Source organism: Frieseomelitta varia, unplaced genomic scaffold (assembly GCF_011392965.1).
Source record: "Frieseomelitta varia isolate USP_RPSP 00005682 unplaced genomic scaffold, Fvar_1.2 scaffold_823, whole genome shotgun sequence".
Lineage (NCBI taxonomy): Eukaryota > Metazoa > Arthropoda > Insecta > Hymenoptera > Apidae > Frieseomelitta > Frieseomelitta varia.
The window spans coordinates 424963-439265 of NW_025110616.1; the positions used below are offsets into that span (position 1 = coordinate 424963).

The 14303-nt window shown below is 43.9% G+C and overlaps 1 protein-coding gene across 3 annotated transcripts in view; it reads left to right on the plus strand.

The window, feature by feature from the left end:
- The window catches only part of LOC122536361 (transcription factor SOX-5), a 166596-nt gene that overhangs the window by 72346 nt on the left and 79947 nt on the right, over positions 1-14303 (plus strand). Inside the window, exon 1 of one of the 3 annotated variants that reach the window (XM_043668676.1) lies at positions 695-1714. The exons of 1 other annotated variant lie outside the window; for it this stretch is intronic. In XM_043668676.1, the coding sequence (XP_043524611.1) occupies positions 1698-1714 (17 nt within the window). In that variant the 5' untranslated portion in view covers positions 695-1697. Of the gene's footprint in view, positions 1-694; positions 1715-14303 lie in introns of those variants that run through there. One more of the 3 variants, XM_043668674.1, reaches the window with a different exon arrangement.

Below are 14303 nucleotides of genomic sequence, written 5' to 3' on the forward strand. Positions count from 1 at the left end.
GGAGGCGGCGGCGACGGCGGCGGCGGCGGCGGTGGTGGTGGTGCTGGTGGTGGTGGCGATGGTGGTGGTGGTGGTGGCGGCGGCGGCGGTAGTGGTGGTGGTTCTGGCAGTGAGCGGGTAGAGCGCGCGCGTTCGCGTGGGTGTCGGAGGAAGAAGGCGGGACGTACGAGTGAAAAGGGGCGTGGCAGCGGAGAGAAGCCACCGCCACCGCCTGGCGGCGGCGGCGGCGGCGGCGGCGGCCGCGCGCGTCAGAACCGACCGTGACGCAGAACGAACAACCGCGCCGGTGCGACAGAGAGAGGGAAAGCCAGTTAGAAGGAGAAGGAAGCAACGAACGTGCCACGCGACCAACAGAGTGAGAAGACACGATCTCCGGCGTCGACGAGCGGATCGCGCGTAGTAGCGGATCGAAGAAGGAAAGAGGAAGGGGCAGCCGCGCGGCGGTGAGCGTGTACGCGCGCGACGAGGAGGAAACGAGCCCGAGTAACAAAAGCAAAAGGAAGAGGGAGAGAGCGCGGGAGACCGAGAGAAAAGACGAACGAACACACGCTGGGCTAGGAGCGCGGCGGGGTGGCGAGAGAGAGCGGCGCAGCGCGGGCGCCGAAGCGGTGCGGAGTGGCGCGGAGTGGCGCGGCGCGCCGCGCCGGCCACCACCAGAGGCAGCGCCTCCGAATCTCATCCCGTTCGGTCCTCGGGGGCTTCAGTCAGTCAGCCGACGCTCCGAGACGCGGTGATTATTCCCATTGTATGCCCGCTGCTCGAGGGGGGGTTTCTTCCACCACCGACTCTCTCTCTCTTTCTCTCTCTCTTTCTCTCTCTCTCTCTCTCTCTCGCTCGCTCGCTCGTTCTCTCGCTCTCGCGGCCTACTGCTGCTACCGCTACCGCTACCGCTACTGTTGCTGGCTGCTGTTCTGCTGCTCACCGTTGTCGTCGTCGCCGTCGTCGTCGACGCGTTTCAGAGCGGCGTGTTCTCGCGCGTTACAACAGTGTCGAAAATCGCGAAACGGATCGTTTGAAGCCGGTGTCGTCGATCGTTCTCGTTCACCTTGGCTCGTCCCTCGTCGCCCTTCTTCCGCTTCGGCTGGTTCTCTTCCGTTCGCCAACTCGGAAGATCGCCGAGTCAAAGACAACCGCTGGATCAACTGGAATTTCTAATCGTGCGTGCGTGCGTGCGTTTGTGCGTGTGTGTGTGTGCGCGCGCGTCCGCGCGCGCTTTCTCACTCTCTCTCTTCAACCGGAGGCTACATCGATCTTCCCATCTTGCTGTGAGTGAGAGATAGATCAGCGGGTCACGTCGCGACGGGAACCTCCTCCATCATCAAGAACCATGACGTAAACGGCGTTCGTTTGGGACCGGCCGGTGGTGTTCGTCACGAAGCCCTGGAGTGTTGTCCGTGCTTGTCGTCAACGCCAATATCATTGTCGGTTACACGTCGCCGGCCAGTGAAACCGAGTATTCGCCGATCGATCGTCGCCGCGGGTCGAGTGCGTCTGTTTGACCAGCGAGATCGGTCGACGCACGTTCGTCCTCCGCAGCCTCGGATCGTCGCCTCTCGTTCAAGTGCTCGGGGTTCGTTTCAGTGCGGAGGTGTCAACTACTCAGCGTACAACGTATTCTCTCGTAATTACGTGACAAGTGCTACGAAGACGTCCAACGTTCGTGGTGATCGAAGCTACCAGCGCGCGAGCAGGATGATATGAGCACGCTTGGCAGGTGAGTGAGACGCACGAGCACGTGACTCTCGTGTTCAGAGAGAAGAGGATACCGGTGCACCGGTGTACACACTCGCCACACCACTTCCCTCGACTCCGCTTCTCTTCTACGGTCCCCGATCTACCACGACTACCACGTCGTCAAAAATTCAGATTCACATTCATCTTGCAATACTCTTTACCTTTCATCCTGTCATACCTTGTGCCTCGTTTCGAATTAATCCCACGTAATCCACGTGGAAATTAATACCGAACGCGTACTAGCACGCTGGTCGTCTCAGTTCAACCTAATCTGTGCGCAGCATGTGCTCGAACGATAAGGTGCGTGCGTGCGTGCGTGTTCCTGCCAGACAGTCCGTGTGCACACGCGGGGCCATGTGTTCCCGGCGAAAGAGACGGAGATCGGCGGTGAGAGTGACAGATTGAAAGAGGAAGAGAGAACGAACGGACACGAGGGAGAGAAAGCGAAAGAAACAGAGCGAGAGAACGGGGAATACGAACTAGGGTGGCAGAGAAAGAGAGGGAGGCATGCAACGCATCTGACCCAGTGACCCTCCCTTGACTGTGCCTGTTTCCCCCCTTCACGCCGCTACCCTCTTCTTCTTCGAGTTTCCATTTACTTCAGGCCTCTTTCCTGCCTTTCGTGTCGTCATCGACCTCGCCGTCTTCGTCGTCACCAGGCAGCAGGCCTGGACCCTCTCGAAAATCCCGAACCAATTCGTCATTTCTTCCACGGTCGACCACTTGACGCTTTCGACCGAATTTCGATCTCCTCCCTCCCGCCGCAACAGGGTGGGAAACAATTCTCTGAAACGTGACTGGCCTTGCTTATCCTGCGTCTCGAGGAAGAGGAGATTCGTTTTCAGGCGGCGCGATATGTATTTGAAATTCGCGTGGCAAAAGTGCAAGATTCTCACGGTGTTTATTTTTCTTCTTTGTCTCATAAATTTCCAATTGTCCGAGTGCCGTCTCGCGTTAGGGAGCCTCACGTTTCAATTTTCCATTTTCCGGCTCGCGGATGGGCCTGCTCGAGATCGGAAAGTACCGCTCCGCCTGGAAAACGTGCAGCCGCAGAGAGCCAGCACCGCAAAGCGTCGACATCAAAGGGCGAAGTCGCTGGTTTGCATAAACAGCTAAATCGGAGCGCGAGGGGCGATGGGAGCCGGGATAAATCTTTCACCGTGTCCTTAATTAAAATCGACCTAATGGCATTTTTATTGTAGGGCCACTCGCGCAGAGCGAGCCTCGTTGTTTAACCTCTTCCCACTCGTTCGATCGAATCACGTTGCACCGATGCACCTTCAGTGCCATCGAGCTACTCCCCGACCTCTGACGATTTAACGACCGTGAATAATAAATCGAACCATTGCGTTTGATCGGACCTTTCTCGACAAATACACCTTTCACCTTTTTTTTTCTTTTTTTTTTTTTTTTTACGTCTGTACTAATCATTCGCGCGAGCGATAAATTGCACGAATTTTTCTCGAAACTCGAAATATGTATATATATATACATACACACATATGTTCAAATGCCATGAAATTCTGTCTAGACATAACTACATGCTGTACTAGCATAGAACGCCGCGTTAAAGCGTCGCGAGGTTAGTTGGGCTAACTAACTCCCGAAATAAAACACGACTGTCAACGTTACATTGTCTAGCCGAGCACAATGCCCGTGGTTGTGTTTAGCACAGGCGAAATTCCAGGAATCGAGGAGCTTTACTCTCTCTCTCTCTCTCCCAGCTTTACCCGGCTCTCGTAGCCTCACGTGCAACGATATCAGAATAATAGAGATAGTTGTAACAAAGTTTATATATATCAACTTCTGGGCTATCTACGCGTAGGGAATTATCAACAAAGGGAACGTTTGGGACCGAAACAACGATGTTTCAAGCGACAAGAGGACTCCGAAAGTTTCTTACTCGCCGTGAAATTATTACTCGCCGGGTCATTAACTATTTACGTTCCTCGAACTGTGCAACAATCGCCTTCTTGCGGGAATTCGGTTATTAACCTCTTGCCACGCACGTCGTGAACTTTTTGTCCCAAAATTGCAGTATCCTCTCAGTTTTAAGTATATTTAAGTATAGGAAAAACAAATAGTAAATTTATTAGGTCTCCAATAATTTCTATCCAGTGGTATCATACCGACGAGTTCAAAAAGAAAGCGACGAATTATTGTGTACGGTTTGGTCACTCGTTACGGTTTTGGTCACTCGTTACGGTCCGCAATCAGTTGCCGGCGCAAGTCCCCAGAATTGCAATATTTTTTCAGTAAATGTATTTAGATACAACCAAATACACACGAAAAACAAATAATAAATTTGTTACTTCTCAATAATTTCTATCCAGTGATATCATACCGACGAGTTCGAAAGAAAAAGAAAGCGACGAATTATTGTATACGGTTTGGTCGTTCGTTATGGTCCGCAATCAGTTGCCGGCGCAAGTGGTTAAAAGGTCTTGCTTGCTCTTTGAAAAGTCGAAAAGAGATTAAATTCAAGTGATGTTGGGAATATATCAATGCAATAGAGAGAGAGAGAGAGAGAGAGAAAGAGAGAGAGCGAGAGAAAATTGTTATTTAGTTCTTGTGTTATTCGATTGGATTATTCGCGTGTAACAGTTTATCTACTTATAGATAATTATGTCGGTTCGCCGATTTAGATGTTGAATAGATGTCTCGTTATCGATAAAATTTGGTGTGTGATTTGTCGATTGGGATGAAGAGACCATGGTAGAACCCAAGTGGCTGACACACGAAAATTTGACAGACGATCGGATTTCGTCGATTCGAATGTTCCAAGTTGAACGTTTGCGATCAAGAACTTCCAAATTTACATCTTTCTTCAATTGCTCGTCAATTACAAGTCTCTCTCGGCGCAAAATAATTTTCATCCGTAATATTCTGTAATATTAGGTCGGCCAGCAAGTGTCTGCGTTCAAACGAAAAACCACGTTTTTTCACGAAGAAGAAACAACTCCAAGGACGATTTGATAATTCTCATCAAATTTAGCAAGTCAATTCTGACACTTGTAGTAGCTTGGCGTAGTTTGATCTCTTCGCCATACAGACAATTTTTCACGAGCTCGAGCTCATAATGACGATGAGTTCTTTTCCTCTTCAAACGACGAAAATGTTTCCACCGAACGAGAGCGTGCAAGCTCGAACGATCAGCCATCAGATTGCATAAAAATCTGTTCGAAACAAAGTGTAGCGACCTCTACTTTGAAGTATTTAGATCAACGATATTTATATTCATTAAATCGTTCTGCCGAGATGTGTATTTAATATAAATAATAGAATATTTAAAAATAATTAGTAATTTTATTATCACCATGGAAATGTTTACAGACACTTATACATATTGTAACCATAGTAGAAATTATTCGTTCGTTATTTAACTTTCATTATTTAATCTTCGTTAAATTATTAGTAATTATATATTTTGTTATATTGATAATGTTTTTATATAAACAACTAAAATTAATTACGGAGTCATTATTTATTTGTAGTATTGTGATATAAATTTAAATTATCATAATCGCTACAAAAGTTAGTCACGTATGTCCATCTATTGGGGGAAAAAAGCAATCACTTTTTGATCAACCACCTCGACTATAGTTTTTTTTTTTTTTTTATTTCACGGCTATCGGATACACTTTTGGTTCCAATTTCGACAGTTGATATACCGTGCAGCTTCTCGTCGTATCCTCTGATATTTCGATCGCGTTCATACGTTCTTAATAATCAATTAGATATTCGAGCTCTGTCACCCTCTCCGAGAATAATCCGCGGATTCTAGGTGCGCGTTGCCGAGCGTGCCGCGCCACGGTTCACGCCAAAAATACCGAGTAATCTCGAGAGGCGCGTGATAATTAACAGCGAGCGCGTGGTGCGTCGAGGATCGTTGATCGCGTGAATCGCGTTGTTGCACGAGCGTTACGTAATTAAGGGGTGCGTAACCGATCGATTGTCCAGCCGAAATGGAGCGCGAATCTTCGCTCCGTCCGTGTGTTCCTCTCGTCGGTTTTACCCGAATCTTACAAAACTACGACTTCAACTTCGAATTGGGTCAACATCGGCTCCCCGTTGTGTTGCATCCTTCGATGAAACTCGTTCCCCGGCAAGGGTAACGAGTGCAGAAGGATACCGCGAGAGACAGCGAGGTGAAAGAAATAAAATCATCTACTTTTTCACCTTCTTTTTTCTTTCACGTGCTCGTTCGCGAAGATTGTTCGATTGTGCGTCGCTCTGATACGCACGCATATCTCTCTTTCTCTCTCTCGAGTGAGAAGGAAAGAGCAAATACCGTGAAGAAGAAAACGAAGAACCGAAGAGAAAGAGGACAGAAAAGGGGAGAGAAGTAGAAAGAATGAAAGGACACGAGCGCGAGTTTCTGCACTTTTCCGCGTCGTTCGACGGAGTGAAAAGTCGAGGGAGGGGGGGGGGGGGGGGGGGGGGGGAATGAAATGGGAAAGAGAAAAACGCGCGAGTGGAAGAGATCAAATGACTGTACACAGGTAGAATAGACTTTGTTATCGAAACGTTTTTATATTTCCCATCCATATTCATCGAGAACGCCTTTACATTTCTACCGATCTCGGAGCGCGCGCGTAATAAATGCCCCGGCCAACCTCTCTCTCTCTCTCTCTCTCTCTCTCTCTCTCTCTCTCTCTCTCTCTCTCGTCGCTGGACATGTGTAGCGTATCACGCCTCTGATCAATAACCAGAAATAAGATACCTGTGTGTACACACGAGATTTTGCTGGCCGCGGTAAATAATATGATAATAACGACCGCATAAAAACCACGCCTCGTCATGTCGCAACAACCAGCTTTGTTTTAACTTTGTCGCGTGAATTCCGATTGCGACAAATGTATATGCACGTACGTAGTTCGAAAGCGTATGGTACGTGGAAAAACCATCGTCCACGACTCGGTCCGTGAGTCTCTCGTTCACGAGAATAAACATGCGTCGTTATTTTTCGTTTTATTTCAGTATATGTATGTGTATCGCGTGCAAATGCTTGATAATGCTTTGTAAGAGCAGCAATCTAATCGCCAGCCACTTACATAATATTAGAATGGCATTATTTAGCCGTTTCTCCACTCGGGCTGGTGATTTCTTTTTTCTTTTTGTTTTTTTTTCTTCTTTTTCTTTTTCTTTTTCTTCGAGACGATCACGTTGTCGCGCGGAGACCTCCAGAAAACTCACATTACACACACTCCTAGCCTCTCTTTCGAAACCATCAAGGATTAATCTATGGATGTTTATGCAAATTACGATAATTCACAACCAAACGGTTACAGATATCATAACGTGTGACTTGTCCTGTAGAGTTTCATTCATTACGCGGCCGATTATAGCTTCTCGATTCGTTGTATTGCGAAAGCCAAGGTCCGTCGAAACGTTTGTCGAAACGTGCGGTTTAATTGGCTGTCGCTCGGTTTTGCACCGGTGGTGATAATATCGGAGAGAGAATATATCGCTGACTCATTAACGCGGCTACATAAGTTGCGGCGATCAGTGATCGTCTTTGATTCCTTTGAGATCGAAGAAAAAAAAATAGCAGTCTCTTTTCAGCCGTGATGCCTGCGTCACAGTGTCGTCGCACAAAGGATCGAGATGGCACAAGGCGAGAAATGATTCAATGCGTTTAAAAGAAAAAAAACGAGCGTCCGAACAATTTGAAGCCAAACTCGAATCCGTTTTTAACATCTTGTGGCAACGAGTTTAAAAGAAAACGACGGACCAAGTAACACGTAACTCGCGTTTGCAGAGCATCACCCAGCGTTAACGTTCGCACTTACAATTAGTATTACAAAGTGAGACGTGAAAGATCGCCGAGTGTGTTCCGGTCGGATTTCCATTGAAAGAAACGCATTGTTCCAGGTCTGGGATGCAATTACATCGGTAATTAACTAATAAAATAATGGCTAAATCGCAAATGAGTTGCGTGCACGCTCCGCATTATGCAATTTGTTTTTTCCTTTTTTCGTTTTCCTGTTCGTTTGTTTACATATTTACTGTATCATAATGACACATTAAATTATTAACCGCGCGATGGAGCCATTAAAATTGTTATCAGTCGACTTTTTATTTCTTAAACACAATCTTAAACTGAGTTCTGAATGTTAAATTGCGTTCTGCGATATTACTCGATAGACACGTCACACTACTTCTATTATGTATCTTCAAAGCTCTTTGAAACTCTTCCTCTTTTTATAGTATTCGCACAATGCCAATTGTATTTGAACAAATCACGCGCTCGACTCTGTCATTCGTACAGACGTGTCTTGGAAAAAAAATTTCGTGCTACTTCGCGCTCCGTTCCGCGAGGACAAAGTTCGCTATAACCATCGAACAATGTTACGAAAACGAAATATCCTCGGACGATGTGCCACGCGTTTGCCACCAACGTACGACCGATTCATGATGTTATTTTTAAATATTATAATATTTCAGCGATAGCGTAGGATTGTGCAAAAGTTTTTCGTCCGATGTATGCATTTTGATCAACGACAAGCGGCAGAGACAAAACGACTTTTGCTCGCGCGTCGTTCTCTCCTCTTCTCACACACGATGAATAACAAGGTGATCAGTTCGCTAACGACCAGAAGGTAGACGCGACGTTAATCATGAATTAAAAAAAAAAATAAAAAAAGTGATCAGCCGATGATTTCACACTTGACATGTATATCCCTTTAATAGAAAGAACGTTATGGAATTTATGCGAACGAATGCCGACACAGTCAATGACGTTTATCCTAGTGTTAATTCCCTATGAAATTTCCACGTAAATAGTAGCCAACGCGCGCGCCATTAATATTCAGCGACAAGTAATCACCAATTACTAAGATATACATCTATGTAGATGCATATATCGAAAATGATTCTCCAATCGTTCGTTTCCCCGTTTCATTTTTTAGTTTTTCCACTTACCTGTAATACGTTCGTCCTCATTTACAAATATTTGCAAACGATTATTCACCCCTCCCTGTAACGTGACTTAACGTAAACTCTCATAATGACCGACCGATCGATCCCGATCGATCGGAACAAGCGTCTGTTTGTTAACAAACTGTTATTTCGTTCTCAGATCGAACGAAATTCGATATGGAAATACAGAACGTGCGTTCGATATCTGCGACAGCATTATGCAACGTTATTATTCAAGAATAAGAATAAGAATAAGGATCGCGAACAACTAGCGCGAACCAGTCCGCAGAACGTTAGAACTGGTAGTTCTTCTATTCTGTATGTATTTAATTTTTTTCGAGCACGAGCGTTCGTAACATTCTTAACGACACACGCACTAATGTACAGGGTGTCGTGTAACTGATGGTACAAGCGGGAAAGTGGTGATTCTACATGAAAAACTGAATAAAAAGTATGGAAGAAAATTTTTTCGTACGAAGCTCTGTTTCCGAGGAAAATGGCTTTGAATGTTTATCGTGTACGCGTGCACTAGATTCAATTCAATTACTCGAAGACATTCCTCTTGAAATTCGAAGAAATTTAATTTACCAACAAGATGGAGCACCATCGCATTTCAGTCGTGAGGTGAGAAACTTTTTTAAACGAAAACTACCAATATTGGATCGGCCGCAATGGAAGAATACTTTGACCACTGCTGAATTTTTACTTATGGGGTCGTGTTAAATCTGTGGTGTATTCTAGCGACACAACGAACGTTGAACAATTAAAAGAAAAAATTATTACAGCGTTTGCAACATTGAAACTACAAAATAACACATTAGAAAACGTTCGTAGAAATTTAATAAGAAGAGCACAGTTATGCATGCAACAACGTGGACGTCGCTTCCAACAATTTTTAAACTAAAAAAAAATTGTTGAAAAACAGACATCCCATGCCCTCGCGTACGAACATTACGAATGTTAACAAATGTTAGTAGAGATAACAATGAAATCCGTCGAGTTGAATCTTTATCAAGTGCACGCATACTCGATAAAACCTTCAAAGCCATTTTTCTTCGGAAACAAAGCTTCGTATGAAAAAATTTCATTCTATATTTTTCATTCAGTTTTTCATGTAGAATCACCACCTTCCCACCTTGTACCACCAGTTACACCCTGTATATCGTTACACCTCGTACGTTTTTCGCACCAGAGCTCGTAACTTTTCCGTTTTTCTTCTTCCTTTCTTTTTTTCTTTTTTTTTTCTCGATCCAAGCTGAACTCGACCACATCGGTGATCCGACGAATATCTGTCGGCGGTTAAAGGTCTCGTCGCGCGGCTAATTAGCCCTGAAAACAACGGTAAACTCGGCAAAGCAGAGGAAGAAGCAGCGGGTGGGAGGGAAGGTCTGTGCTCCAATTACGACGTTTCCGTGGAATCGATGGATACGCAACGGCCGCTTCTTTTTTTTTCAACCGTGGTTTCCCAAAGGCAAAAGTAAAAGAGGAAAGAGAAGGAAATAAAATCGAAAAGGAAAAAGAAAGGGAGTTTCTAGGGTGCAATCACCGGCTTCCGTTTCCACTTTCGTCGACGTCGATGCAACGCGTGAGTGTGTGTCGTTAGGGCAAATAATCGGATACGCAGTCGTTGATCCGCTTCTCTCTGCAAAGTGCAAAGTTGCGACGATTTCGAGGTAGATCGAGGCAGGTTAGAGCCGAACGCGTGGTTAACACGTTTTTAACACTTTTACGGCGTCACGCATATATGTATATATACTTGACTTTGGTTGGCTAACAGAAATATTAACACAAACGAGCAAATGAGAATATTTATTAACGCTGGAATAACCTGGAACATCGAAATACCCTGCGTGCAAGTCGTTATGATTGAAATGGCAATTGAAATAAATAAATTCGTATCTAACCATGTTCCTGTCCGAGCAGAAATTAATAAGAATTTTGACGAGAATGTCCATATTTCGAAACAAAAGTCTGAAATCTGGACTTCGATCGTTGAAATAATAAAGTTTCTATAATATTTAATATTTAATTTCATCCGGCCGGGAAAGTAATTAATAATTCGCGAATTAAACTAGGGAAAAAGAAACGAATCTTGAATATTCCAAAATCGATTAAAATTATAATTTAATTGCCATTTCACTGTTCACGCGTTCTGCAACTGGAAATTGGTAAAATCGGAAAGTCACTCTGGAGAACGTGGAATTGATACCGATACCGGACGGTAAATTTTTCAATAGCAGAGAAACAAGAGCGACAAACCTTTAGAAGCGACTTTAGAGGAGCGGACTTTAGCAGACAGCCTGGCCTGGGCCACAGTACAATGATTTTGATCTCGCTTTTGATAATGTTCGTGCATTCGGGACAATTGCGCATGGGAGCGCGGGATTGTCATCGAGAAATCGTACGATCTTTTCTCGGAAGGTAATGAGGTAAGAGGCCGATTACTCTATATAATCGGCGTGCTCGTTGTGCCGTTACAGCCGAGCAACCGTGGCACAATGTGCTAGCGTAACAAAGAAATAGAACGAGATCGTCGGTGTAGGGTAGTGATACCAGTGGTATCAGTGTGCCTTCGCGAGTCTTTTGTAACCAAGCCGTAGTTGTAACCAACCGCGTTATCCTTTGTGATACCGGTTAAAGCGACGGTGTTCAACGAAACGTTGAAATTAACTTTTTGACATGCGCTTGATATTTCTGACGTGTTCCTATTGTTGGAGCGTCGTGAATAGTTATAAACCGGGGAGGGGGACAGGGTGAAACAAAATTGCGACAGTTCAAAAATTGCGAAACACCGCGCGTGCGAATGGACACATGTTGACACGTGAATTACGAGCGCAGAGTACGACAAGATGAAGCATTTAAAAAAAGAAAAAGGAGAGGCAGTTGCTAAGATAAAACTGTTGAATATTAATCCTCTGATTTTGTTTCCATTGAGGTTCCGCTGATGATTCGTACTGCTATTAATAACTTCTCGTTGGAGGATATCATCTCCGCTCGTTCCATGCATATTTAAAACAGTCTAAATTACAATCCGCCGACACTCTGGTGTCATATCGCGCAGCCACCGCGATTTGCTTTCGATTTATCGGCAAGTAATAACTTTCGAGGAACTTCCAAGCAGACATTGATTATTCATACGCACGCGACGGTGCGTTCCGCATCATCGAGGATTGATTTTTCGTAATTAATTAGAAAACACGGCAAGGCTGTTTTCTATTTTATACCTTTGATCGTCTCCTCCGCTCTGTCGATACGTTTCTAATAGAAGTTCTCCCTTTTTCTTCTTTTTTTTTTTTTTTTTTACACTGAATCGATCCGCATCGTTTTATGCTAATCATTAACGTTATGCGCTCGAGTTCATAAGATACTTTTTACGCCGCGTCGCGTACAATAAACACACGAGGCAGCGTGTGTATCAAACATACGAAACGACCGGCTAAATGATTTTCGAGTTCTGCATTCATTCGACTCGCCGTTGAGAAAAGTGAAAGTATACAATTTTCTTATTATCTGAAATTATTTTCATTTTGTTACATTTGCACACATTGTGCAAAAAAACGCCCTCAGATAAATTGAAATACAAACAGATTGACCACTTGCGCTGGCAGCTGACTGCGGACCATAACGAGCGACCGTATGCAATAATTCGTCGCTTTCTTTTTGAACTCGTCGGAAATGATTGAGAAATAAGAAATTTATTTTTTTTTTTTTTTAAATCAGTTATTTAATGTCGCATCAACTTCGTAGGTTGTTAGCGACATCGGAAGAAGGGATTTTTCATATGTTGTTATAGATTTTGGTAAGCTTCAGATATTGTATCAGAATTGATGATGATCCACTGTCCATTAGGTTATCTTTTAGGGTGAATTTATTATTTGTTTTGCCTATTTTAAATGTACTTAGAACTGAGAAAATATTACAATTTTGGAAGAAAAAAAAAAAAGTTCGACGTGCGTGGCAAGAGGTTACAATACAATGATACGGTTAAATAAAATTGAAATACAATGCAATACAATGAATTTCGACTAAAATATATATATAAACATACATATAAAAATTCGAGAGGGGTTGTTAGACTCGCGGAATCAGATGATAAATCAACCGGAGGGGGGAAATTGCACGCAAATATCTTTCAGCCTGGCTTCTGGTTGGCCCATGGCGATCCGATTAAAAGGCTAAGTGTTTCGGAGTTACGGCACACCGGGCCCCGTGGTTGTGATGTGGAACAACGGGTCCGGTTTAAAAATAAACGAAATAATGTACTGCAGCGGGAACGGGGGAAAAACAGATGTCGCTTTTCAGCCGCCGGAATAGTGACTTTCGAATGCAGGCCGGCGTAAATATCATTTATCGCCGGTCGTTTTACCAAAAGTCATCCAAGACGGAGCTTTTTCACTGTCGCGGGCCCCTCTCGCTCGCGAACGAATCGCCCGTTCGCTCCTCGGTTTGTGGCGAGTATTTAAAAAGTACGCATCGACAGCGGTTATAATTAAATCCGGCGAGGAGAGAAATAATCGTTCGTCGAGGTACGCGTGTCATTTGTCGAGCGGCGAATCTCGTTACGATTCTCTCGACCGAAAAACCTAGATAGAAAAAGATCACGGTTATTTCATCGAGGAGGGAAAGAGAATCGTGGCTGGAATAAACAGAAAAGAAAGACAGTCGAGAGTCGAGTGGAGTCACAGTCTCGAGATAGATAGGATAAACTAAAATTTCAATGAAAGCAACAGACGCGCAGGATGCTGCGTCTCAATAGCGGCCCTCGAAAAAACATTCGAGTCGCACAGTCTCCAATGTCGCTCGGTCCTTGGCAAGGACAGGGGAACCTACGCCAAGAGATCCATCAAGGCACACCAGCGCGCAGGGAGGCTCTAGGCGTGTAGCCAAAGGAGCTCTCCCTCTAGCTGGACTTTGCTTCATCGAATGCTACGCAGTAGGAATAGTAATTGTCAAACAAAATAAAGTATCAAAAAATTAGTTTCTGTAATGTACAAAAAAAATATATCTATATACATAATACAATGATTGTATTTTATATATATATATATATATCTCACATATATATTGTATTATATTAGATTATATATATATATATATATGTATTTATACACAATCATTGTATTATGTATATATTACATATATATTGTATTATATTAGATTATATATATACATATTCATATACAATCATTGTATTATGTATATGTTACATATATGTATATTGTATTATATATAATATAATATAATTTATACAGTTATACAATTCGACATTTATTCAACAGCGCTGCAGTTCGACTCGTTCGACAGCTCGCATAAAATCCAATTGACTTCCGTGTGTCATTTACAGTCTTCAGATAGCATCCTCATTCCTTCTAGGGATTTCTCAGAAAGTCCGAGGATCCTCTGTGTCTGTTTTATGATTTTCTTTTTCTCTAATGAGTTGCATTTGTCTTTATCTTTTCTTTAGTGAAAAATTTTATTGTACCGCCGTGTACTTTCTTTATATCAGCGTACGCGATATTTACGAGGCACCAATGTCCAAGATTGAGTGTATACCGAGCGTATATCCTCTCGATTCAGATTAATTTCACATTCCTCGAGGCTTGCGGCATCAGCAACATCCAACGTCCATCCGACGTCGAGGATATTAT